Source organism: Macrobrachium rosenbergii, chromosome 12, assembly GCF_040412425.1.
Source record: "Macrobrachium rosenbergii isolate ZJJX-2024 chromosome 12, ASM4041242v1, whole genome shotgun sequence".
Lineage (NCBI taxonomy): Eukaryota > Metazoa > Arthropoda > Malacostraca > Decapoda > Palaemonidae > Macrobrachium > Macrobrachium rosenbergii.
The window spans coordinates 50,765,446-50,792,932 of NC_089752.1; the positions used below are offsets into that span (position 1 = coordinate 50,765,446).

A 27,487-nucleotide genomic window follows, 5' to 3' on the forward strand; every position below is an offset into this window, starting at 1 on the left:
GATCTTTCAGACGCTATTATCATAGCGTCCGGTTGCGCTGAACTTCTCTCAGTTCCTCGGTTTCAGACTCGGGAATCAAGCCTACTCGTTCAGGGTCATGCCCTTCAGTCTAAACATTTAAGCAGGGTATTCACCAAGCTGGCGGACACGGGTAGTTCAACAACTCCGGTCCCGGGGGATATCCTAGCAGCGTGCCTGGACGATTGATAATTTGGGCACCAACAGTTCTGGAGTGTCAGAAGGCTACGTCCATAGTCATCAACTTCCTGGAGTCGTTGGGTTTTCAACCGAACAGAAAAGTCCCCTGACTCCGAGTCCCGGTTTCAGTGGCTGGGCCTCCAGTGGGATCTGTCCTCTCACACGTTATCTCTCCTGCATCCCAAGAGGAAAGAGATAGCATCTCTCACAAATCAATCGGCATCCCGCTGATCCCAAGAAAGGGTCCTTGGGTCCTTCAGTTTTGCCTCAGTGACAGACCTGCTCTTAAAAGTAAAACTAAAAGACATAAACAGAGTGTGGCTGAGTCGAGCCAATGTCAAGCTCAGAGACAAGGTCTCCTCTATTCCTCGAATCTTAAAAACAAGACTGCGCCTTGGACCACAGTCAGAGGCCTGTCCAAGTCAGTTCCTTCAATTTCCCCTCCGGCACTAGTTGTCCACACAGACGCTTCCCAAGCGGCTGGGGGAATATTCTCCAAAACAAAAGTACAAGGAACGTGGTCCACAATGTTTCAGCAGTTCCATATAAATACCCTGGAAGCTATAAGGTGATTGGTCTTTCTAACTCTAAAGAAAATCCGCCCCCAACCGGATTCATATCAGGCTGGTATTGACAGCGCAGTGGTAGTTCATTGCATCAACAGGCGTGACCCAAAATCAGGTCGAAATAAAACCAAGTAATGGTTGCTATCTTCTCCTGGCTTAACAAGCCACGGCTGGCACCTGTCAGCCACCCACGAAGCGGGTAAGTGCAGAACGTGGTGGCGATTCTGTCCAGGGCTACTCCGTTGAGACGGAGTGGTCCCCTGGACGTGGAATCTTTCAAATGGATTTGCCGCGGGTTCCGGTCTCCAAGTGATCTGTTAGCGACGGAGAGCAACTCAAGCTCCCCTGTATGGCCCCCAACCTGGACCCTCAGGCGTGCACTCACGGACGCAATGACAATAGATTGGAACAATTGGGAGAAAATTTATCTTTTCCCTCCAATAAATTTACTGCTGAAAAGTATTACACAAACTCAGGACATTCAAAGGTCAACCAGCCCTGTAGTTCCTATTGGCCGAAGAGCAATTGGTTTCCTCAGGAACTGGGATTCGGAGTCTTCTGATTCCCAAGCCCATACTGTCAGACAGTACAAACCAAGACTGTGTCCAGCTTCCTCAAGAATTCAGAATGCCCTAGTTTTATGGACTTTATAAAATTTGCAGCCCAAAAAGGAGCAAACATTGACCCTGTTAACATCTGTTTTTGAATCAGATAAAAGAGATTCTACTCTTAGACAGTATGACTCAGCAGTCAAAAATTAGCCTCCTTCCTAAAAGCATCTGAAGCCAAAATCATGACGAGCTAATTTAGGAGTTTCCTTCTTTAGGTCATTGTTTGAGAAAGGCTCACTCCGGCCACTATTACCACAGCCAAGTCAGCCCTGAAGAAAGTATTTCTATACGGCTTTAAAATCGACCTTACAGATTCCTATTTTTCATCATCCCAGAGCATGCGCCTCGTCTGAGACCAGTATCACGTCCACATTCCGTTACGTGGTTTTCAATGACGTCCTTCAAGTTAGCATCAGAGATGGACAACTTTCAATGCTCTTATCAGGATCTGTTAAGGAAGACCTTTTTTGATTAGCTTGGCTTCAGGTGCTAGAATCTCAGAGCTGTCGGCTCTCACTAGAGGTGATAATTTTGTGAACTCCGAGAGGTCCTCCTTTCCCTGACCCTAGATTCTTAGCCAAAAACGAAGACCACACAAGACAGATGGTCTCCTTGGAAGGTGGTGCCCCTTCCACAAGACCAGTCTTTATGTCCAGTTTATACATTTAAATCTTACCTTTTAAGAACTCCACAGAGTAAGTCGGGTCCTCTTTTTATCAGGGAGAAAGGTGGTACTCTTTCACTGAATGCTATAAGACAACAAATTCTGTATTTTATTAAACAGGCCAACCCAGATTCAGTTCCTAAGGTTCATGATATTCGAGCAGTTGCTACTTCCATTAATTACTTTCATAATATGGATTTCTCAGATTTATCTAAATACACGGGTTGGAAATCACCTCTAGTGTTTAAACGCCACTTTTAAAATCGCTCGAAGCCCTGAAATTTTCTACACATAGCTGTGGGAAGTGTCATCTCCTGTACCTTAACCAATCATATCCTTATCCTCCTTTCCCGCCCGCCTGCCTCATTTACTTCTCTGCTTATCCTCCTGGTTGATCATGCCTCACTGCCTTGCTCCTCATATTGATGTATCTTTGTCTCTGTTGAGTGGAAAACTGTGATCTGACATGTTACGATTGTATTTTCTTGTGGGGTACTGGACTGTTTTTATTTTGCTCCATGTACCCCAGATATATGTATATGTACTGTATATTTTATTTACCATTTGATTTTGATCTCTTACGTGTTTAGCTTAAGTTTTGTGTAGCTTTAAGATTGTATATGCCAATTAAGATTATATGTGCCATTGAACCTATGCAATTTCGTATGCCATTATGCTTTAGTAGTTTTAGTATTTTTAGCCTCTTCCCCGTCGTGCCAGGGACTTCCCCCACTTTTTCATAATATTAAATCTTTGATGTGCCTTAGGTTTAGTGTTCTGACACATGTAAGAGATTCCTCATTAAAACTGCTGGTAATTTATGCTTTTCTTCAGATTACCATTTGTTTCTATAAGTAGTTTGCAGCCCTGGCATGATTCTCTGTCACTATTTTCACCGGGCTGACACGGGGACTGGACTCCAGAAAAGGGATTTTGACAAAGGAAAATCTATTTCTGAGAAGGTCCCGTGTCACCCGGTGACCTCCCTGACTCACCTATTGCCCCCCACCCTTTCTTGCACATGCCAAGTCTGGGGTTAGTGCTAGCATGGAATGAGGTAGGTGGCGCTGGTGTCGAGCTGGCGGGTGTTGGGCGAGGGGCTGTAACGGCTCACCGCTCTGTTCGGGGTTTTGATAGGAGAGATCTTTTCAGTAAGTCTTCTCGTGGTAGTGATCTTTCACTCACCTCGTTATACCGATCGCCTCTTCCTGGAGAAGACGCTCGACTGGGGTAGTAACCAGCTTTCCTGAAAGCTCTTTTTCTCTGGTATATCAGCATATTATACCTAGAAATTAGATGCTGTAATGGAATTTCACCGGATGACACAGGACCTCCTCAGAAATAGATTTTTCCTTTGTCAAAATCCTTTTTGTGCTAGTATTAAGGAATTTGTAGACTAGTTTTAGTAATCATTAAGTACATATAGTGCAATAATAAAATGAAAAATGAGTTAATTTCTGGTTTTCTTGTTTATCCCTTTAACATTGCATAGTAACGGGTACACGACGCAGTGTAGGCCTCAAAGGTTTACTCCTCTCTCCTCAAAACTCCCGTTCAAATTGCATAGTAACGGGAGACTGGTGGTAGGCCTCTCAAGATTTTTTGTGTTGTCTTGGTGGGTTACTGTACAGGAACTTCCCTCTCTCCCTCAAAACTCCATTTTTTTACCCATTTAATATTGCATAATATGTGTCGGGCACATGAGTGGTAGGCCTCTTTAAGATTTCAGTTTGAATGGTGTACGAACATAGAGAAAACAATGCATCGGAGGTTGTCCACTGCTGCCAGGTGTATGATGACAAAAACATTGCTGGCTGTCTACTGCACGTACAGTACAATCAGACATTTGATATTACAATACAGGCCTGTACATATGTAACAATAATTGATGACAAAAATTTAGTACAGTACGGCACAGTATTATGTACATACACTAATTTGGAAACAAGTAACTGCAGTACTGTCATTACATAGGCTACAGTCTCATGTAGGCATTGGTTTTTTTTAGACAGGCGACGCTTGCATTTCTATAGCGAATGCAATGTTTCGTGTGCTGTTCGTTAGTGTAATGCCTTAAGGTTTTAAAGAAGAGCTAGCCTGAGGTTAACTCAGAGATTCTGCCTAAGGAAGGAACAGTTTCATGCTCGATTTTTTTTTAGACAGAGGCGCATCTGTGCATTTTTAAATGCAATGTTTTCTGGGTTGTTTTGAGTCACCTGGTGAAATAACCATTCAAAGCACTTATTTCTGTGGTAAATCGATGCTAAATATACCAGAAAAAGCTAAATGCAAAGCTGGGAGTTACTTACCCCAGTGCAAGCTCCATAAAATGGAGTCAGTGTATAGGAAAGGGTAAGATTGTCACAATCACAGGCCTCGCCCTGTAGACATTCCCAATGTCAAAGTCCCCCAAGCGAGGTGCGAGTTTAATAGTACTACTTCTGACTATCAACAAACCAGCGCCATATCTGCATTCCATTTTAGCACTGCGTTTTTCCGTTGTTTTTGGTTGGTGCGCTTGTTTTTGGCCCTTTTTTCTTGAAGTATGGTTTCCATCTCAGGATGTATCTTCACCTAAGTTGAGTACCATCTCTTTCTTTTTTTTTTTAGGTGGTTGAGGCTTCTTACGCCTTTCTAATTCAATAGTGGGGTTGATGTTGCTGGTCTTGGCCTCCCTTCTTCCGGCCTCCGTGACCTTCAGTCGGTGAGTTTTGCTGGTACATTCCCCCTTCCATTTGTTTATGTTTTATGTTTTTATGTATATTACATAATTGATCGTTGGTTTTTATTTTTTTTGATTACCCTTCCCTGGGGAGGCGCAGGTCCTTGTCTCTTAGGCTATTTTTCCCCCTCTGGCCTATCCGTTTTTAATCAGTCTTATTTCCATTTTATCCGGGGACCCTCCCACCCTTCAGCTTTGGGTATTTTATTTGAGATGGTATGTTATGCCTATTTAATTTTATTTTATGTCTATGTTTACGGATGATTTAGATATTTTTGGATTTTGTTCGTTGTTTTCTTAGTTTAGGTCGGCCATTTTCCTTTAGCTCATAGATAGTTGGTTTGGTCACCCTTCTACATGTGTCATTTATGTTTTTATTATTTATTTTCGTTTTTGTGTTAACTTCTAGGTAGGCTAGTCTGTTAGATTCCATGTTTGTTCCCTCCTGGCTCTTCTGGCCCTGGTTGGCGTATGTTGGGGAGCCTGGGAGTTAGGCTTTTGAAACCTTTGGTTCTCTTCCTTGGGAGGGAGGGTTGGGTTAGTAGGAGGGCCTCATGATTCTGCCTTCCCTGATGGTTTGTTGGTTAGGATGGAGGTGTCAGCCCTGCGTATTGCCTCCTCTCCCTGTTTCGGCCTTCTTGGACTCGAGGTCTAGTAAGGTTAAGCTGAATAAGCAGGTCTTCTCTTTTCGTAGCCTACTCCTGTCCGAGCAACGAAGGGACACGCATTCCATTTCATGTGGATTCCCCTCTCCTACCACCTTCCCCTCTCCTCCCTCCTCCCCCTTCCACCCGTTTTCTATTTTGTTCATGTAAAAATTGTCATTTGAGAGCTCTGAGGTTGCCCGACCCTTTTTCCGTTAATAGAGCCTAACATTCCTTACCCCTTCCTTTGCATTGGGTGGTTCTCCTTGTTCTCCCTTCCCAGGGATGCTAATCTCTGTTGATCAGCCCCTGTGAGAAGTTCTTTCTGGTGTCTGGGGTGCTTCCCCACTCCTGGCCACCATACCTTGTTACCACCTCTTTGCAACCTTTTAGCCTTTGAGTGTCCCCTAGTATTCTCCCCTTTGGTAGTCGTTCTCCCATGTTCGACCCTCGTGGAAGAAGGGGGGCCTCATGGCGTCCGGGGGTGTCCACCCACCCATCTGGCCGCCGCTGTAGGTTCCCACCCCCTATCCCCTACCCCTTTCCCTAGCATCAGCCAGCGTGAATGGTTTCTCCCTGCCCAGGGTTGTCGTTCTCTTAGACCGACACCCGTGGATAGTTCGGTAGCCAGTTAGAGTTATCCACCTGACTGGCCTCTGTCTCATTTTCTCTTCTGCTAGCATTTCTCTGTTGCTTGTTTTTTTTAGAACTTTGTTCCTTTAGAAGGTATCTATTTTTCCTTGATCTAGTTTATTTATGAGTTTTACCGCCGTAAGTTTGGGGTTTCCGTTACCCTCCTCTCTTTATACCACTCCGGTGGGTATGGTGTGTGGTTGGTCGGGCGCTCACCACGCCTCCTCCCGCGCCACCATAAGTATGGTGTAACTCGATTCCCCCGGCACTCGAGCGGAGTTTTATAATCAAGCGGAAACCATTGTTTTTGCAAGTACTCCTTTTAATGGTTAAGTTAACCATTCGTGCTATATATTTACTTTACCTCTACGGATTGGCGGGTATTTATAAATCTACTATTTTGTTTATCGCATTATCTCCAGCGTTTGGTTTTATTTTTTATTTTGATTTTGTTTTTATTTGTCATGTATTCTCACTCATGTATCGATCATCCCCTTATAACGGAATTAACTCCGGCGGGGTCTGACCAGACCTTTTGCATGCCCAGTCAATTTTTATTATTAAAGCCCTCTCCGGTGGCCTCTCCGGCGAGCCTTATTAGCATACTCATGTATCATCTGTCCCGCTTTACAGATGGTGCGTTGTCAGGAGCAGGGGTGTGGCAGGTCCTCCAACAGGCTTTGTGGACACGAGTGTCTGCGGTCCCACTCGGCTGCGCGGTCAGCGTGGGGATTTGATGCGTCTGGCACCCCGATGGATGTGAGGTGTGCTCGCTCTTCTGAGCAAGTGTTGGATGAAGTGGTAAGCTGCATGTTCCTAACGGTTCATTCTCTCTTGAGTTTGTGGCCTTTATTGATATATCTTTTGACAGTTGGAGATTTCGTTAGTGACATTCCCCTTCTTTCAGGTTGACCCACAACTCCGCGACTCTCGCTCTTGACCCTCAAGACCCTGGGTCAGTGGTTCGGGAGGAACGTCGGTGGGGAAAGCCCTACGTCCTTTCAGAGGAAATCTGCAGTCTCCTCTACCCCAGCGCCTGGATCTCAGCGGCCGTCCAGTGCGGGGCGCCCTTTGATCGCTGGGATCCATTGAGATGACGGAACCCTCCCCGAGGAAGAAGCCATCTGCGAGAGGTACGGAAGAGGTTCGGCGATCAACATCAACCTGGAGCCCATGAACGTTGGCCCTGGACCAGGTTAAGAGGGGGTAAGTGAGGCAAAATCTTCTGATTACTTTCAGCTCTCCTTCTTCTTCCGTTTCTCTTTCAGAGGTTTGTGAAATCCTCTTGCCTTATGAGACAGGTCAAGGTCTACTGTCCCCAAGGTAAAATCAAAGTGCAAAAGACAAAGACCTTTAAACCCCAGAGGTCCCGCTCCGGGGCTCCTCGAAGTCGTCACGGGCCCCTAGCCCGTGCCGTCCCTGAGCAAGGCCCTACCTCTGGGAAGGGATCAAGATCCAGGCAGAGTAGGAGGAGTCCCCTCGTCCTTCCTTTGGCCCAGAGGCTTTCACCGAACTTCTTATGCAAAGTTCGACAGGAGAGTGGAAGCCTGTTCACAAACTCTCCTCCCAGTTGTCATCCTCCAAGTCTTCTGTTCTGTTAAATCCCTAGCAGAGAAGGTGCAGTCCCAGCAGAAGCTTGCTCTCTGGGTTTGCATATGCGGAGCAGTCGGCTCCTCTTCGCTGTTCCGGACCTTCGGTCTTCCTCCCTTTGATAAGGGGAAACCCTGGCGCCTGGCTCTTTATGCTCCCCAGCATGAGATACCCTTACCATTGAAGGACTAGGCACTCACAGGTTGGAGGAACTTGAGTTCTTCCCACCTGACCTCTGCCTCCTTACCCAGGTTACGCCAGGCTTACGGAGGAAGCCTGGATAAGATTGGACAAGGTCCCCGAAGGAGACTGTCATCTTCCTGAGGACCAGGCTCAATCCACTCTGCTATGTACTTACAGAGTGGCAAGGCAGAGAACACTAAACTCACCCGGTCAAAGGGACGTTCACGATGTTCTCAGTGGGAGGCTCTCCCCACCCCTTGCACTGACAAAAGGTGGCCTTGCTCACCAGTCAGGCATTGAGCATGGAGTGGCAAACCCCTTCCTCATCTCCAGGAGACAGATCCACCTCTCTAGTCTTCCCGGAGATTCTGATTTCTGGGAGGAGCTCCGGCCACCTTCACAGGTGGGAAGACTAGACTGCGCTTCTTCCTCTTCAGTGAGCTTCCCCAGAATCCTGGATTCTCTCCTGAAGGCTGAAGCTGAGACCAAGGACAGGTTAGCAGGTCCTTCATTCCCTGACTTTGGCGGAGGCAACCGGTTGTCTGGCGAGGAAGCCCTCTTGTCAGGTCCTGCTAAATCCCTCTTGGCGGGTTTCCAGCAGGACCTTCACGACTTCATCGGCTCGGATGAACTGCGGAAGCACATCTTTTCGGCAGCCACTATCCAGCACAAGCTAATAGGCTTCATGAAGAGCTCCATCTGGGAGCTAATCTCTTCCCCAGGAAGAAGTAGATGCAGTCCTAGCCGAAGCTACCAGGGCCAATCCAAAGTCTCCGGCTCGTTGGGGCCTCCCCTACAATGCAAGTCAGAGTCCGCCGGACCTCATCCCAGACCGGAAGAGGTTCAAGAAGTTCAAAGACCTCCAACTCAGACTGTCTTGCAGGCTGTCCCGGTCTCTCGGCCGGTCAGCCTTCAGCCTCCCAGGCCCAACCTCAGCCCACAGTATGTGCTGGTACAACCAGCCCAACAGTCCCTCGCTTCCCCTAACGCATGTGACATCTCCGGCTTTCAATGCTTCATTTGAAAGCCATGGGGCATTCGGGCATTCAATCCAGAAATGCAGGGGAAACCAGGGCCAGAGAGGCTCTTTCAGAGGCAGGGGAGCATCTCGCTCCATCTCCCGAGGAGGGGGCTGAGGTAACAGAGGAGGCAGATCATCTCCCGCCCAGTGAGGCTCCTCAGGTAGGTGGGAGGTTGTATCTCTTTTCGGGACAATGGAGTTTCAGTCCGTGGGCCCACAGCATAGTCTCCAGGGTCTGGGATGGAGCTGGAGCAGAGGCCCTCCTCCGCTAGTCAGATTCCATCAATCACCGTCCAAAGCCCTCCAGGACTTTGTGAAGGGACCTACTACAAAAGGGCTATAAAGAAAGCGAGACATTTGAAGTTTCAGGGCAGACTGTTCAGTGTTCCAAAGAAAGGCTCCAGTCAACAAGAGAGTAATCCTAGACTTGTCTCGTCTAAATTCTTATACATTCAATGCGACAAATTTGGCATGCTCACAATCTAAGGTTCGGACCCTACTGCCCGTGGAGCTGTAACCACCTCTATAGATCTTTCAGGCGCTTTTTTATTATCACGTCCCGGTTGCGAGAAGGTTCTCTCCTTACCTGGGGTTCAGACTGGGAAAACAAACATACTCGTTCAGGATCATGCCATTTCGGTCTCAATATAGCCCCAGAATTTTCACCAAACTGGCAGATACAGTAATTCAACAACTTCGGTCTCGGGGGGATCATGCTGGCTGCATACCTGGACGATTGGATAATTTGGGCATCCAACGCCAGCGAATGTCGGAAAGCAACAGCCATAGTAATCGGTTTTCTGGAATCTCTAGGCTTCCAAATAAATAGGAGAAATCCCGCCTAGTTACCGGAGAGTCGTTTTCAATGGTTAGGGATCCAGTGGGACCTGGACTCACACAACTGTCTCTTCCACCAGCCAAAGCGGAGAGAAATAGCCAAAACCAGACAATTCCCTCCAACAAGAAAGCTTCCCACGTGCCCAAGAAAGGGTCTTAGGTTCCCTTCAGTTTGCTTCACTGGTAATGGATCTGCTTCTGAAAGCCAAACTGAAAGACATAAACAGGTGTGGCGAGACATGCCAACAACAGATTCAGAGACAAGGTGTCCCCTAATTCCGCCAGTGTTGAAAAGAGACTCGGCCCTGGTCAACAGTCAAATGCTTATCCAAAATCAGTACCGCTCCAGTTCCCCTCCGCATTAGTGATTCACTGCGGATGCTTCTCTGAGTGAGTGGGGAGGATATTCTCAACAAAAAGTGCAGGGAACGTGGTCCACTGTGTTCCGTCAGTTCCATATCAACATTCTCGAAGCAATGGCAGTCTTTCTAACCCTAAAGAAACTGCGTCCAACCAGACTAATCCATATCAGGCTGGTTTTGGACAATCTTGTGATGGTGCATTGCATAAACGGGAGGTTCCAAGGTCGAGCGGATCAACCCAGTAATGATAGCAATATTCTCTAGCAAACAAGCACCGGTGGCATTTGTCAGCTACCCATCTGGCGGGAGTGGGAATGTCATTGCAGATTCTCTGTCAGAACAACTCTGCTGGGTCGGAATGGTCCCTGGACAAAACATCATTCCGAGTGGATTTGCAGCCCAGGTCCCAGGTCTCAGGTAGATCTGTTTGCCACAGAAAGCAACCACAAACTTCCATGTTATGTGGCTAACCTGGACCCTCTGGCTCACTCCACAGATGCGATGTCAATAGGTGGAACATGTGGCAGAGGATCTGCACCTGTTTCCTCCAGTAAACTTGTTGATGAAAGTTTTACACAAGCTCAGGACATTCAAAGGTCATGTGGCTCTGGTAGCGCCCAACTGGCCGAAGAGCAACTGGTTTCCTCTTCTTCTGGAGCTGAAACTCGGTGCATACAAATCCCCAGCCAAAATTCAGCTTCAAATAGTACAAACTCGGACTGTGTCAGCTTCCTCAAGAATTCAAAGTGCCCTAGCTTTATGGATTTCATAAATTTGCAGCTCAGAAAGATGCTAACATTGACCCTGTTAATACATTGTTCTTGAATCAGACAAAGGGAATCTACCCTCCAGACAATACGACTCAGCAGTCAAGAAATTAGCATTATTCTGAAAAGAATCTGAAGCTAAAAGAAATGACCACGAACCTTGCAATCTCGTTCTTCAGGTCATTTTTGAAAAAGGTCTTGCCTCTAGTAGTACTATTACTACAGCCAAATCAGCTTTAAAAGGTATTTTTGCATGGTTTTAATATTAACTTAACAGACTCTTTCATCAATTCCTAGAGCAACGCTCGTTTGAGACCAACAACCAGCCACACACGGGTTTTCCTGGTTCTTAAATAGCGTTCTTAAATTAGCATCAGATACTGATAATCAAATTGTTCATTCTCAAGTCTGTTAGGAAGACCTTATTCTTAATTAGTTTAGCTTCAGGTGCTAGAATTTCTGAGCTGTCCAGCTCTCTAGAAGAGAGCAGACCATGATTTTCCTCCCCGTCAGGAGAAGTTTCTGTTAGCCCCGGATCTCAAGTTTCTTGCTAAGAATGAAGATCCACAAGATAGATGGTCCCCCTTGGAAGGTTATCCCCCTTCCACAGGACCTGTCATTATGCCCAGTCTACTTTAAGGCTTATTTAGACAGAACCTCTAATATAACATCAGGCCCTCTTTTTGTGAGGGAAGGTGGAGGAACTATTTCTTTTGAAGGCCATCAGACAACAAATCTTGTATTTTATTAAACAAGCTAGCCTTGATTCAGTTCCTAAGGTTCATGATATCAGTGGCGGTGGCCACCTCCACTAATTATTTCCATTATATGAATTTTTGTGATCTCAAAAAATATACAGGTTGAAATCACCTTCAGTGTTCAAACGCCACTACCTCAAATCTCTAGAGGCCTAAAATTTTCCACTGTGGCGGCAGGGAAGCATTGTCCCTTCCTCTGGTGATCTCACTATACATTCCTTAACTATTCTGTCCTCTCCCTCTCACCTACCTGCCTCGTTTTACTCCCTTGCGTCTTTCTCTGGGTCAGGCATGCTCACAGCCCTGACTCTGACCATGTTACATATTGTCTGTTGTCCCTTTTTGTTAGTGTTTAAAGTCATTATTCTAATCATATTTACTAAATTTATCTGTTATTCTATGTTTGTTTTGGGGCATGGTTCCCCTGACTTGTTATTCTCATGTTTAAAATTTTTTTCTTGGGTAATTAAAACTCAGTTTTATAATAGTTTTATTTCTCTCCATCACAGTAGTTTTCAAGGCCACCAAGCTGGTATGTTTAATTCTCTGCTATGATTTCACGGGTGACTTTGGTCAAAGCCCAGAAAAAGGATTTTGACAAAGGAAAAATCTATTTCTGGGGAAGACCTGTGTCTGTCAATGTTCCACTATTCTCCTTTCCCCCTGGGTAAAATACCAAGCTTGGGGGGTGCTAACCTGGAATGCCAATATGGCGGCTGAGTTGTTGGTAGTCGGGGCTGGTGCGGGCTTTATTGTGGCACATCCTTTTGGGGATTTTGGGAGTTGGAGATCTCTACAGGCAGAGGCCTGTGTAGTGTAACACTCACCCTTTCCTATATACGACTCATTTATGGAGCTCACACTGGGAGTAGTAACCTTGCATTGCATTTAGCTTTTCTCTGGTATGTTTAGCAATAAATTTACCTAGAAATATGTGCTAGATGGTTATTTCACCAGCTGACAAGGTCTTCCCCAAAATAGATTTTCCTTTATCCAAAATCCCTTTTAATTGCGGCACCTCACTAGGTTCAGTCTAATTCTGGAGGTTCATAGGGAAGGCAGATTGCAAAACATCAACACAACATGATAATTCAATACAGACAGAAATTGAATAACAAACAATTATTAATTAGCTTAGCCCTACACTATGGTCAAATATCATAATGACATCCAATTACAGAAAATTATTACCAGCCTATTCAAGATTATTTACTGTACTCTATATTTCCATAAAAGGACATACCATATATATTAGTACAGTAAACAAACATTTCAATGATAACGCAATGCGAGTTTGCATCTTTTCACTAATGAATCTTTAAAATGTTAGCTAGATTACTTCCCAAGCACTGTATCCAATAATCCAAATTGTATATATTGCTTTTGTATTATAAATTACTAAATCATCCAGCAATTACAATGTTTTCATTTGTCCTCTCACTATGAAAAAATGATTGCTCTCTCACCATGGTAAGACAAGTTATTTCAAAACCACTAAGCCACCAAAACTCAATTCAGAAACTATCAAACAATTTTCATTTGTTAACCAATTTCTAGTTCGCAAGACAATATTCTTTGGTAACAGGTTACAACTAAATATAAATTAAACATTATTGTACACAAGTGTTTTTAAGTCATAAATACGAGTATAACATAAACAGATATGTCTCGAATTGATTTTTGATTGTAATTAATTAGGAAGTGCATGCCTTTTTTGATTCAGACTAGTGCAGACGTTGGCTTTCAGTGATTTCAGCCATTGAAAGGCACGAGCATGTTTGTCTTTGTAAGCAAAGTCCTCAAGATTCACAGTTTTGCTATTTTCAGCATTTGGTGCCAAGCGTTTCATCATAGCATTTGTCTTCGAGCTCCTTTCCGGGTGTTATCTTTTATCAGTGTAAATGTCCAACAGCAGTAATCCACCTGTATCCACCTTTCACCTGTCTTTCAGGCAGTAGACTCCACCTCTTTGTTTCATCCGCCCCTTTGGTTTCAATTTTCAGTGCCAACAACAATGTGCTGCGGTTTCAGGTTGGCTGTTATCATTTCATCCATTGATGAATTTATAGTCATTAGCAGACCTTCTTCACCCCAGCAGCCCCAAACACTGTTTCCAGTCTTCAGGCTCAGCTCATCAACTTGCAGCTTGATGGTTGGCTATTGGAAAAAGAGAGAGACTTGGCAAGGCTATATTTCCTTGCTGATCTTTTATCCATACTGAATAAAGCTCCTTCCTTATAATGCCTCCTCCCAGAGACTTCTCCAATATTCGCAGATCGACCTATTCTACTAAAAAGATTAACGTCTCGACCACTGAGTTACAACATTTTTAAGGTCTTTACAGTAACTTGTTAAGAAAATACTACATTCGTGGGAACAATGGTTGGAATGCCAAGCTAAAACTAGCTGCTTTGTTTTAACGATTCACTGTGGTTCTTTACCAAAGACAAGTGTTTCTCGTTCGGTTGTTTATGGACTTTTTGTCGAAATATTCACATTTTTTTATTTTCATGACTAAATACACTTTTGTAAGATAAAAAAATGATTTACATTAAATAATAACAATAATTTTATGATAATAATAATCTTTTACTTTTTAACAATAATAATAATAAGAAGATAATAATAAAGATTAGATGGGAGGAGATAAGCTGGTTTGGTCTATTCAGAGACGGTAATCATTGAGATAGATCTCAAATTTGATACTGAAATATTAAAAATTTTATTAAAGTACCTGATTATGTCATACCCTGCTGCAGTTAGGTTGCCCGCTTAATTTTGGCATGGTCTCTTAAAAATGCTAATAAATGCTTATTTGCTTAAAGTTTAAACATTAAATTTAAAAAATATTTATAAATTAAATTAAGTTACTGTATTTCATATGATTAGCTTGGTAATACCATAAAAAAATAATTGACATAAAAACCCATTGCAAAATCTGAATTATTTTAAAAGTCTTTGCCAACCTCCCGACCTTCTTTATCGTCTCTTTCTCTCTGTTCAAGAAACACTACATGAACAAGCAGTGTTTTATTTTTTACAATAGTTTTATCTCAAAAGCCACACTGCATTTTTAGTCATGTAAAATGAGATCCATTTAAAACTATTTTGACAAAGGAAAAATCTATAAAAATGTCTGAGAGGTCCCGTGTCATACTTATGGTGAAATTCCATTACATCACGAATTTCTTAGAGAATAATAATGCTGATATACAGAGAAAATTAGAGCTTTCAAGGAGACAGAGGTTACTACCCCAGAAAAGTTCTTCGTTAGATATCAAGATGGAAATTCGGTATAAACTAACTTTTGAGTGAAATTACCACTACCACTGAAATTTCATTTAAAGATCTAAAATATCAAATAAATGATAAAAACAGGCGTGTGAAGACCGTTACATTTCCTCTTCCCCCAACACCCGCCATTTTACAAGTCTTCTCAACCTTGCGCCACCCTTTACCTCTTTCTCTTTGTTCTAGCACTAACTGTATGTTTTGGCAGGTGCATTTGCAGAAGTACAGGCAGAACTAAGGTCAATTTAAATTGTATCACTGTCGGTAAAGTCACAGGAAACAGTAATACATAGGAGACCTTCCTCGATAACAGTTGTCAATTTTCCTTTGTCAAAATCCCTTTTCTGGATGATTCCACCTTTGTCAGCAAATGAAACCATCTTGTCATGTTCAATCATGCCAAGGCTTGCCAAGCTTATTCTCAAAAAAGAGGGTAATCTGTTTGTTTAAAAAACATAAATTTTTGTAATAAAGGGATTTTGACAAGGAAAATCTCTTACATGAAGGTCGTGTCAAGAATACTAATTTCTAGGTATAAAATGCTAGGCAGAGTAAAGCTTTCAATACTAGGTTGAAACCCAGTCGGCGTCTTCTAGGGGGAAGTATAGGAAGCACGTGAGGAAATACCAACGACCTAAAAATCCTTAACATTACTAAAGGCATATTGAAACACCAACATGTGCCATAAGATAAATGCATATACATTCCTTAAAGCTACACCGTAGACTTAGGCTAAATACGTAGCCATGGGTGAGACAAAATCAATGAAAAATAACATTCCTCAGCAAATATTTTCCTTTACAAAATCTTTCTGATTTCATGTCAGCAAAGTGACAGAAGTCATGCCAAGGGCTGCAAACAAGAAAAAACAATCTGAAGAAAAAACATGTCAGAAACAGTTTTTCCCTTACATTGAGACAAGACTAAATCAATATGAGGACCAGACTAGAAAAGACAAAAGTCAACCAGGAGGATAAGGGCAAAACCAGCAAATGAGGCAGGCGGGGCGGGAAAGGAGGATAAGGATATGATTAGTTAAGGTGGGAGATGACACTTCCCACAGCTATAGTAGAAAATTTCAGGGCTTGGTGATTTTTAAATAGTGGCGTTTAAACACTAAGGTGATTTCAACCGATATATTTAGATAACTCTGAGAAAGTCCATATTATGAAAGTAATTAATGGAAGTAGCAACTGCTCGAATATCATGAACTTTAGGAACTGAGTCTGGGTTGGCTTGTTTAATGAAATACAGAATTTGTTGTCTTGTACCATTCAGTGAAAGTGTACCACCTTTCTCCCTGATAAAAAGGACCCGACTTCTCTGTGAGTTCTTGAAAGGTAAGATTTAAGTGTATAAACTGGACATAAAGACTGGTCTTGAGGAAGGGGCACCACCTTCCAAGGAGACCACCTGTCCTGTGGGTCTTCGTTTTTGGCTAAAAATCTAGGGTCAGGGGAAAGGAGGACACTCTCGGATGGGAGGAAGTTAACAAAATTATCACCTCTAGTGAGAGCTGACAGCTCTGATTCTAGCACCTGAAGCCAAACTAAGTAAAAATAAGGTTTTCCTTAACAGATCCTGATAAGAGCAATGAAAGTTGTCCATCTCTGATGCTAACTTAAGGACGTCATTGAGAAACCAAGTAATAACAGAATGTGGGCGATACTGGTCTCAGGCAGCGCATGCTCTGGGGATGGATGAAAAATAAGAATCTGTAAGGTCGATTTTAAAGCTCATAAAGAAATACTTTCTTCAGGGCTGACTTGACTGGGTAATAGTGGCGGGAGCCAGACCTTTCTCAAACAGTGACCTAAAGAAAGAAACTCCTAAATTAGTCTCGTCATGATTTTGGCTTCAGATGCTTTCAGGAAGGAGGCTAACTTTTTGACTGCTGAGTCATACTGTCTAATAGTAGAATCTCTTTTATCTGATTCTAAAAACAGAGTGTTGACAGGGTCAATGTTTGCTCCTTTTGGGCTGCAATTTTATAAAGTCCATAAAACTAGGGCATTCTTGAATTCTTGAGGAAGCTGACACAGTCTTGGTTTGTACTGTCTGGGTCAGTATGGGCAGGAATCAGAATCCGCTCGCAAGCCCAGTTCCTGAAGAAGAGGAACCAATTGCTCTGCGGCCAATAGGGGCTACTAGGGCTGGTTGACCTTTGAATGTCCTGAGTTTGTGTAATACTTTCAGCAGTAAATTTATTGGAGGAACAGATAAATTTTCTCCCAATTGTTCCAATCTACTGTCATTGCGTCTTGGCGTGACGCCTGAGGGTCCAGGTTGGGGCCACGTAACGGGGAGCTTGAAGTTGCTCTCCGTCGCGAACAGATCCACTTGGAGACCGGAACCCGGCAAATCCATTTGAAAGATTCCCCATCCAGGGACCACTCCGTCTCAACAGCAGTAGCCTGGACAGTGGGGAATCGCCACCACGTTCCCGGACCACCTGCCAGGTGGTGGCTGACAGGTGCCAACCGTGCTTGTTAGCCAGGAGAAGATAGCTACCATTACTTGGTTTTACTCGACCTGATTTGGAGCCGCCCCTGTTGATGCAATGAACTACCACTGCGCTGTCCAACACCAACCTGATATGAATCCGATTGGGAGGGCGGATTTTCTTTAGAGTTAGAAAAGACCGCCATAAGCTTCAGAGGTGTTTTATATGGAACTGCTGAAACATTGTGGACCACGTTCCTTGTACTTTCTGTTTTGGTGAATATCCCCCCCACGCTTAGGAAGCGTCTGTGTGGACAACTAGTGCCGGAGGAAACTGAAGTGGAACTGTTTGGACAGGCCTTGACTGTGGTCCAAGGCCGCAGTCTTGTTTTAAGATCCGAGGGATAGAGAGACCTTGTCCCTGAGCAGTGTTTTGCTCGACTCGCCACACTCTGTTTATGTCTTTTAGTTTGGCTTTCAAGAGCAGGTCTGTCACTGAGGCAAATTGAAGACCCAAGGACCTTTCTTGGGACCCGACGGGATGCTGATTGATTTTGAGAAATTTCTTGGTGAGAGATGCTATCTCTTTCCTCTTGGAAGGCGGGAGAGATAACGTGTGGAGGACAGGTCCCACTGAAGACCCAGCCACTGAAACCCGGGACTCGGAGTCAGGCGGGACTTCTCCTGTTCAGTTGAAAACCCAATGACTCCAGGAAGTTTGACTATGGGCGTGGCTTCTTGACACTCCGGAACAGTTGGAGCCCAAATTATCCAGCTCGTCCAGATGCGCTGCTAGGGAGATTCCTTGGGACCGGAGTTGTTGTACTACCGTATCCGCCAGCTTGGTGAATATCCTGGGGGCAATGTTCAGACCGAAGGGCATGACCCTGAAGAGTAGGCTTGATTTCGAGTCTGAACCAGGAACTGAGAGAAGTTCAGCGCGGCCGGGCGTGATAATAGCGTCTGAAAGATCGATAGAGGTGGTGACGGCTCCACACGGAAGTAAGTCCAACCTGAGCTACCGTAAGCATGCGAAACTTGTCGCATTTTATGTAGAGATTTAGCGACAGATCCAGGATCACTCTTTGCTGATCGGAGTCTTTTTAGGAACAGTGAATAGCCTGCCTTGAAACTTTAGGTGCCTTACTTTCTTTATTGCTTGTTTGTTGAGCAATTCTGCCACATAATCCTGTAGGGATTATGTGGAGTGGCTGTAAAATCTGTTTTAGAGGGGAAGGTTCTTGATCCAGCTCCATCCTAGTCCTTTGGACACAATGCTGTGCCCAAGGGCTGAAGGTCCCGTGGTCCCTGAACCAGCCCACAGGCGACCACCTACCTGCGTTCTCTCAGTGGGAGGGAGCGGGTTTGTTCCCTCTACCACGTCCCCCTCTTCCCTTGGGGTGGTGTTGGGTTTTCCTCTATGAGGCCTGCCTCTTCCCCCCGAGCCCTATTAAGGCCGTGAAAGTATCCCACGGCCCTCCCATAGGTGGGGTTGTATGCTGGTGAGATACAGGCCCAGCAAAGGAATGAGCTGGATTGGACCAACACGTACTGTTGGGGTTGGGCCAGAGGTGGAAGGCTGTGCCACTGCCGAGACCGGGCGGCTTGAACCATCGCCTGATGGTGGGGCCTCTTATGTCTCCTGAACGTTTTCCTCTTGTCTGGGGGCCAGCGATTCTGGGTCTTGCGGCTTATAGGCAGAAATGCCCCAGCGAGGCGCCAGACTCTGGTTGGCCCGTGTAGCCTCGGCCATGACGGATGTAACCTCTTCTTCTGGGAAGAGGTTAGGTCCCCAGATTGAGCTCTTAATGAGCTTGTTAGGCTCGTGGCGGATTTATGGCATCAGCAAAAATGAAATTTTCTGCATTCCAGTCTGGCCATAACAAACTCGAAAGGTCAACTGGAAGCCTCTGCAGGAGGGACTTAGCTAAGACCTGAAAAAAGGGTTCGTCCGGCGCGGGAGGCGGCAGTAGCTTCTGTAAGACAGGCGGAGTTCAGGGACCGGGCTAACTTAGTCCAGATCTCAAACTCCGCTTTAACAATGATTCCGGCAGCTTAGGAGTTGTTCAGCTAAACTGAGGAAGCACAGAAGGTCAGTTTCCCTACAGTGAGAAGTGGACGGAGCGTCCACCCAGAACTCGTCACTTCCTGGGAATACCAGGGAAGTAGGGTCTGTTTCCCTCAATTGAGGAAGGGATTACCTTCAAAGCATGCTCGGGCTGTAGCCAGAGCAATTTTGTTCAAGCAAGGTGTGGGGAAGATCTGTCTCCCAGGGTGAACATTGTGGGTTGCCATGAAGGAGTCAACTTTGTGTTTTTCTGCCTGCCACTCCGTCAGAGTGCGCAGGGAGAGCTGACTGGGCTTGGTCTCTAGGGATGATGACAGTCTCTAGGAACCTTAGCCTGACCGAATCCAGGCTTCCTCCGTTAATCTCCACGAAGCCTGGGTAGGGGGCAAAGAGATCGGGAAGAACTCCCAATTCCTCCAACCCCGTCTTGTGCCAGACCGTTCAAGGTAAGTTTGCCATCATGTTGGATGGCCGGAGTGCGAACCGCCAAGGGTTACCGACATCGAACGGCGGGAGGTCCGCAGTGTCGGGATAGAATACTGCGGTTCGGCTTTAGGTTGAGCCATTCCGCCAGTATATTGTCATGACTGGTAAACTTATAGGAGATCTTTCAAACCTAGAATCAAAGGTCCTCCGTGAACTTTTAAAAAAGTTGGTTGGCAAGGGCCTCTGATCAAAAAGCAGGCTGGCGGAGGGCTTGGTTGCAGCCCTCTTACTCGCGCCCTTGCGGAGAGCCAGACTTGCTCGGAGGCTACAGGTCCTGGAGACATCAGCTCGACTGGGAAGGGCGTGCCTTCTTGGAAAGTCGAGGACTTATAGCCCTTAGCCTTCCATCCAAGTCTTCAACTTCAACTTGGGGATAGCAGATGGAGCTCTATCACCCAAAGAGAAGACTTCACAAAACCTGCAAATGAAGAAACAGATGAAGCTGGGAGTCAAGGGGGCCCACCCCAATATCCTCACCTACCTCACCACTTACCACCTGGTCCTGCTCCGTATTCATTGGTTCCAGGTCTAAGTCTAGGCGGCAACATCCTCGAGACCTCGGCGTACATGATATCCACTTGAGGTGGCTGGAGTGCATCCCGGATCTGCTGGATGATAGGGGTGGCAAGATCTTCTGGTACTGCAGCGCCACCCGTGCGCCGGGGTAAGAGCAAGTCCCTCAACTTGGCGTCGAGGGCGTAGGGCTTCCCCGCCGGAACATTCCTGCGAACCCAGCCACCCAGGCCGGAGGATTCAAGGCAGACTTCTTGGAAGACTCGTCCGCCTGCAAGGGGAAAACTGCAGTTAGTCAGGAAAAAAGACAAGACGGAGAATATAAACAATATACAATGAGGAGCATGGACGGAGGAAGAAGACTTTCACTTACCGACTTTCGTCTTGGATGGTTGCGAGAGAGCAAAGCAAACCTCACAGCCATCAGGGTGCCAGACAACCAGGTCGTCCAGTCGGACCGCACAACCAGCGTGGGTCCGGCACACTCACGTGTGCCCGTAGGGTTGTTGAAGGGAGGCGGTACACCCGGCTCCTCAGCGAACAGTCTGTAAAAGTAGTAAAAGTACATGAACCTCACCACTCTAAGCAATCTAAAGCCGGCAAGGCCGGAAATTCAACTACAGCCGGAATACTCCCGGGAGAAGAACTCCCATATTAAACTGGGCCAATAAGCTCTAAAATGCACAGAGTGGAAGGTAAAAGCTTCAGACCCGAAGACTCCGGGAATGAAGGAATGAGAAACCAGGAACCAACAATAAGGGCTGCCAGAAAAATAAGTAGGAGCCCCAGGTGTGGGGACCGGAATATATATATATGGTAGAGTACAACACTTATCTAAATATGTCAATTCATAACAATAAATTAAACAATGATGGTAAGTAACTCCGGAGACCGGAGGGGTCCGCTCCTTAGCGTGACATACTAGAATCCCACATCACTTACCTCCCGCCGGAAAACAATGGGCAAGATCTATGTTTATAACATAACAAGGCCACACCTAAACCCTAACCGTGGCTCAATGGGGAGAAGAGAGGTTGGGAAGAGTGTCGAACACGTTCGAGCAAGCAGACCACCCACCCCACCACAGCAATGCTGGGGACTGTATGGGGAGGGCAGATCCTCTACCAATGGAGAGTCCCTGACTCGGAGAAAGCGCCATCTAGCGTCACCGCACGAGTCGCAAGGCTGGAGGGGGGGGGGGGGTGGAAGGGAGAGGTAGGCTACCGGAAGGGAAGAGGAGACAGGGAAAACATGACACCGGCTCAGCTGCACACATACACCTTCCAATGAACTTGGAAGGGAAGCCTACTACCAGGAGCCACAGCCAAAGCCCGACTCCTTCCTGGCGAAGCTAATAAACCTAACCTAGTATGGGTTAGGAAAATGGAAGGAGTGCGGGAGGAGGAACCAACAGGGAGAGAAACTTTGTGCGAGCCAACCAGGATCGAGATAAGGGCAAGCGACTAGCCTGGAAACACATCCAAAGAACTCCTATTCCCCCAAATGAAGGAAGAGGAACTATGGGCTCACTCTGACCCAAAAACGATCCCGGAGAAACAGCAACCAAAACTCCCTCAACTGGTTGATCTCCACACCCAGAGGGCAGGGATGAAGCACAAACAACCATCCACTAAAAACAATCAAAATGAACAAAAATACGCTCAATAGAAGTGTAGCCTACCTCGAGGACCAGAGGTTAAATCTAGGCAACCAAAAACAATAAACAAATAAACAAAAAATAAAATAAAGAAGAGCACCATCTCAGAATAACATAATAGCCTACAGACTAAAAAAAAGGAACCCAACCTGGTGGGGGTACCTGGGCCAGGCATCCAACCCTCACAAGGCCGACAGGCCAAAAAAATGCAAAACAAAAACTAAAATTGGGGGGAGCCACGTGACAGGAACCACCAGGAAGGAATTCAAGGGCAAAAATCTATATATATACGACAAGGAGAAACTCCTTGAGAAAGAACAGAGTGGCCTAGCCTCATGTCGGCATGGCTGAGCGGGAGGGCGCCGTGGCGTCATAATAAGATCTCAATATTTATGAAAATACGAGACCAAAACAGCCATAAACAGATCAAAAACCCCACAAGAAGATGGTACCCAACTTGGAGATGGTAAAGCTGCTCGATGACATTGTAGATGAAGTAAAAAACAATCCAAAAGGCACGAGCACACAAAAAAACAGAGGCAATCACGTGCTAGAAAATGGAATGAAGTAGGTGGCGCTGGTGTCGCCGTCCTGGCGTGGTGTTGAGTGGGAGCTGTAACGGCTCACCGCTCTGTTCTGGGGTTTTGATAAGGAGATCTTTGAGTATATTTCCGTGGTAGTGGTATTTCACTCACCCTTCATTATACGGCGTCTTCTAAAGGCGATCGACTGGGGTAGTAACCCCAGCTTTCCTGGAAAGCTCTTTTTCTCTGGTATATCTAGCATTGTTATACCTAGAAATTCGTGCTGTAATGGAATTTCTCAGCTGACAAGGACTGAACTCAGAAATCATAAACTTGTTGATCTGTATTCATAATTTACCAACACAAGCAAATGAAAGATGAGAATGTATCAAACAATCTACTCAGATCAAACACAAATGAACAATGAGGTTTCAGAAATTATGATTTATCTTATATTATGGCCCAGACCATACACAGACCTATGCTCAAAAAACTTTAAATCACAAGATCTTCTTATAATTCAAACTTTATTCTATGTAGAGTTTCATTTTTACATATATATAAAACTTTAATATGATACCAGAGTAACAGCTGTGTCCATAAACCGAAAATAACCTTTACTATTGTTTACGCTAAAACATTAAGCATGGACCATTGAAGCTAGGCTTGTGCTACTGATATGCCCGGTATTATATCTTACTGGCCTGCACTTAGCCCCTTCACGTTGGCTGAGTTGGTTGAGCTTCAGACTGTCATTGATGGGCGAGTTCATTCCCCGGCCGGTTGATGAAGAGTTAGAGGAATTTATTTCTGGTGATAGAAATTCATTTCCGCTATATCGTGGTTCGATTCCACAATGGCTGTAGGTCCGTTGCTAAGTAACCAATTGGTTTCTTAGCCACGTAAAATAAGTCTAATCCTTCGGGCCAGCCCTAGGAGAGCTGTTAATCAGCTCAGTGGTCTGGTAAAACTAAGGTATACTTAACTTTTTCCTTTTAAGCACACATTCATTCCATTTCAGTCAAAATTACTTTTTATTGTAACCTTTATTTATTTATTCTACCTAATCATCATTCCAATGCCCAACAATGAAAAATTTTATGCTGTACATATGTCATCAACACTAAGGATGATGACAAGAACTGGAATGGGATTTCAAACTTTTGCTAGGTAAGTTATTGAGAAAAATAGTCCAAACATGAGCCAAGCACTGAGCTATTAAAAATTATCAAAGTACTTAAGAAAAATTATATAAATGCAAAGTATTCTGGAAAGAAAACCACAATACCATTGCTATCATGCCATGTTATAAAATGAAATTTCCTGCCTTCAACCAATACAGCGTGGTTGTTCCAATACAGCAGTGGTTGTTCCATTCAAGACTCTAGACAGCCTCATAGGCAATATTTCTTGTTTATTTTGATATTACCCTACTCCATACAATATAAATGCAGAAATTATGAAAATACCTCTTTTTAACACTTGTATACAGATAGAATTTTCATGCACCTACAATGAGATAAAAAATAATTGTTAAGTCCATTGTTCATTTTGCATTTGGACCTGAGTAGACTGTTTGTTACAAGCTTGTCAATCTTGTGCTTGTACATGCAGTCCTGGTTATCAGCACTCTGTTAGGTATGCATTAGCACCAATACGCGATTATCGGTGCGATAAGTGGAAATCGGCGCATATCGGCACTGAAAATCAGATTTTCATTGCTAGACAAAGCGCCGAAAAAAACTGGATCACTGATACCTGAGGCCGCTGATAACCAGGGGCTGCCTGTATTATTATATTGTAGACATAAATTGGCATGTTTATGATTTAAATATGGTGTGAGGGGTTGTTTGTGTGCATAGCATTCAAGTTGCATAACTCAAAAATATTTTACATTTTTTCAAAGCAAGTTTGTAATATCGAAAACATTGATTTCAATCAATCAAGAGCTAGTTATACAAGTTATGCATGTGCCACATCAACCTAAAACCTACGTTGGTGAGTGGCCAGATAAAATGAAACTGACTAAAGGATCACTTAAACATTCAAGCATCCATCCATACCCTCATAAGCTATGCAGACTGAATATGTAACAACAAATTTAGCATGGGTGGGAGGCAGTCTTAAAATACAATTAATGTCATTTCACACCACTGCCATCACTAACCAGTCATCAAAAAGACACTGTACTGATGCAACCAGGCTGCCAAGGTAAGCAAAAGTTCAGTGAAGACTTGGAAGAAGTGTAGCCAGGTCAAACACTGCTTTAAACCCTAAATAACAGATAGACTGGGAGGTGAGAGAAAAATCCTTGGAGGTCCACATACACTAAAAGTCTTCTCCTTCCCTCCTGATGGATTACCACCTAACTTATCTTTTCTGAAGAGGCAGTGGCAAAAAATCATTATAAGGCTGAGGTTGAAGATTGGGTGTCAACCAACTTTGACTTTGTGATCAGGATAAAACAACTGAAGAGGACTGACACATTTAAGATCTCTTTTAATCACCTCCTGCTAGATCAACAAACCAACTGCTCTGTCCAAGGCCCTGAATTTTTAAAATTAAAATGGATATTCTGCAGTCAACTGGCTGCAATGGAAGGTGAGTGAGCCAGGACCTCAAATTCTTAGATAAATCCTCCACTAGCTGAAGAACTGTAAGTAGATAAAGGCAATGCCATCTTCCTTTTCCTAATCTAACAAGAAACATGACTGATGACTCCTTCTGTTCTTGAAAAGGCAAACGGGGCAAGCACTGTCTAGTTTGAAACTGGTCTGAACCTGGGCAAGATCAACAGAAGATTGCTGAGAGTCCCCTTGGTGCTTAGCCTCTTCAACAATACAGAATAGTAGCTTTTTCCTATCACGGTAAAACAGCCAGGTGGATGAGAAACGAAAGTTCATGATGATAGCTTCTCCAAGCTCTTGAACTAGCATCTCAGGGAGACAGAAACTTGTTGAGCAGATCTGGGGAATCATAATATCATTCACGTTTATGGAGTGAAACGTGTTAAATCGTGTACCCTTGGTGGCTGTTTCCCATTCCCTTTTCAAAACAGTTGGTCTATAAGAAGACTGATGCCCTGCGACGAAGTGACAGCACCTTCTTCCTGGATTTTGCAATTGCCTCCAGTAACTTGGCTTCTTCTAAATGCAAGGATCTGATAGAGCTGAGGCCCACTGCTGCCCATGATCACTAAGAACTCGCGATTTCAAGCCAGGCTTGGAAAATGCATACTGTAAGTCGGCCACAGCTGTGGTTTTACCCATCTGAAGTCCTTTACCCTAAATGTGGTGCTCACATCTACCAGGATATCAGAAATAGCCTTGACAAGTGAAAGCTCAAAATATCTGCCAGGTGAGTTGATCTGAGAAATTTTTTCCCTCTTTATATAATGCAAAATTGTTGGTTGAAATTTTATATAATTAGTCCATGACAATGCAAATAAAAACATAAATATTGTAGGTAAATTGTTTTAGCTCATAAATAACATCATACAGAATTGCTGTTGGCCTACTAAGAGGAGCATTTTTTTTCTCATATTTAGAAGATTCCAGGGTCACAGAATGCCTTAACACTTAGAGCACAAGCTTTAAACCTTTCAACCATACTGTGCAGGTAAACAGATGCCAGGAGATCTTGCAGTGTGAACACACACCTTCACTTCTGTAAATGTTGACTAGGATGGAACTTTCATTCAGAAATGAGAGTCCTATAAGAAGGCCTATTCTTAAAGAGCAGTCCATCAACAATCAAACAGAGCAGATGATTTTTCTGTAATCATGCATGGTGTAAGAAAAAACTGAATCCAAATAAGTCCGACAAGGTCCTTGCAACCTATTAGAGCTGTGGCTGCATTGATGATTAACAAGGACTTGGACAATAGATCTTATCTTTCAACCGAAAAGTAAAATGCATCTCAGAGTAATGGAATAAAGATCTCTGTATTGAGAACGATTTCTAAAGGAACCTTTAGTTTTGATTCTGCCTGGAAGACCCATGAGCTTGCCTGGATGTTTGGACCCCATTTAGTCGCATAATCAACATAGCCAAGTTGCAGCCCACTAACCTCAATAGTTTTCACAATGGGTGCAACAGAAAAAACCGACATGAAGAGCAGCAAAACAGAGAAAAAGCAGCTGTCACAACAGACAGACATACATGGCAGGAGTGGCTGCTTAAGCAGATCCAAAAGTAAGTATGGCAGAAAACATAAGTAAGAGAGATAAAGGTTAGCAGGCACAGTGGGCCAGAGTTACAAGCTGGTTCACAGATGAGAGGAAGAAAATAGATGGCACAGTAGATGAAGAAGTGTGGACACAGACGGAAACTTCAGGAGCAGGAGGAAGAGGTTACAAAAACAGTTTAAGAGTAACAACCCACAGCAGGAAAGAGCAAGCAAGCAAAGAATCAATGATTGAAAGAGTAGCAACTTTCCACAGTCAGTGTGTACAGAAACAGCTGACAAGGTGGTGTAGCAGTAACAGGGTACAGCAAAAGGGATAACAGCTGTGGCACACAAGCAGTAGGAATCTCATCTGCACTTGAGATGATGAAACAAGATTTGTACTATCCAAGGTAATGGGATCATCCTTAGGAGTTTTGATGTTGGGTGTTGGTGAACCTTCCTTGAAGAAGTTCTGTGTTCCATCAAATGACTCATGGGGTACAAACAATGTCTCATAGTTCTATAGCTAAAACAGAATTCATCAAATGTATAGATTTGTTTAACCAATTTAGCTGTGAAACCCAACTAAATGATTGTTGTGTCCACATTTGAAACCAGTTGGGCAAGCTATCTCATAGGTAACTGAAATCTTTATTTTTTGATAAAACAGTGGGAATAAGTCATAAAGATTTAATCAATCAGTTTGAACTTTCATCTGGTTGATCCCACAAGAATCTTCTCTAACAATGGAATCTTATGGATGGTAAACTGTGGAAATACCA

At 44.3% G+C, this 27,487-nt stretch overlaps 1 protein-coding gene across 1 annotated transcript in view; it reads right to left on the bottom strand.

Moving 5' to 3' along the window:
- Positions 1 to 27,487, bottom strand: part of LOC136843655 (transmembrane protein 181) — a 393,597-nt gene that overhangs the window by 122,437 nt on the left and 243,673 nt on the right. The window contains exon 12 of the mRNA XM_067112206.1: positions 21,974 to 22,033. Coding sequence (XP_066968307.1) covers positions 21,974 to 22,033 — 60 coding nt within the window. The remainder of the gene's footprint in view (positions 1 to 21,973; positions 22,034 to 27,487) is intronic.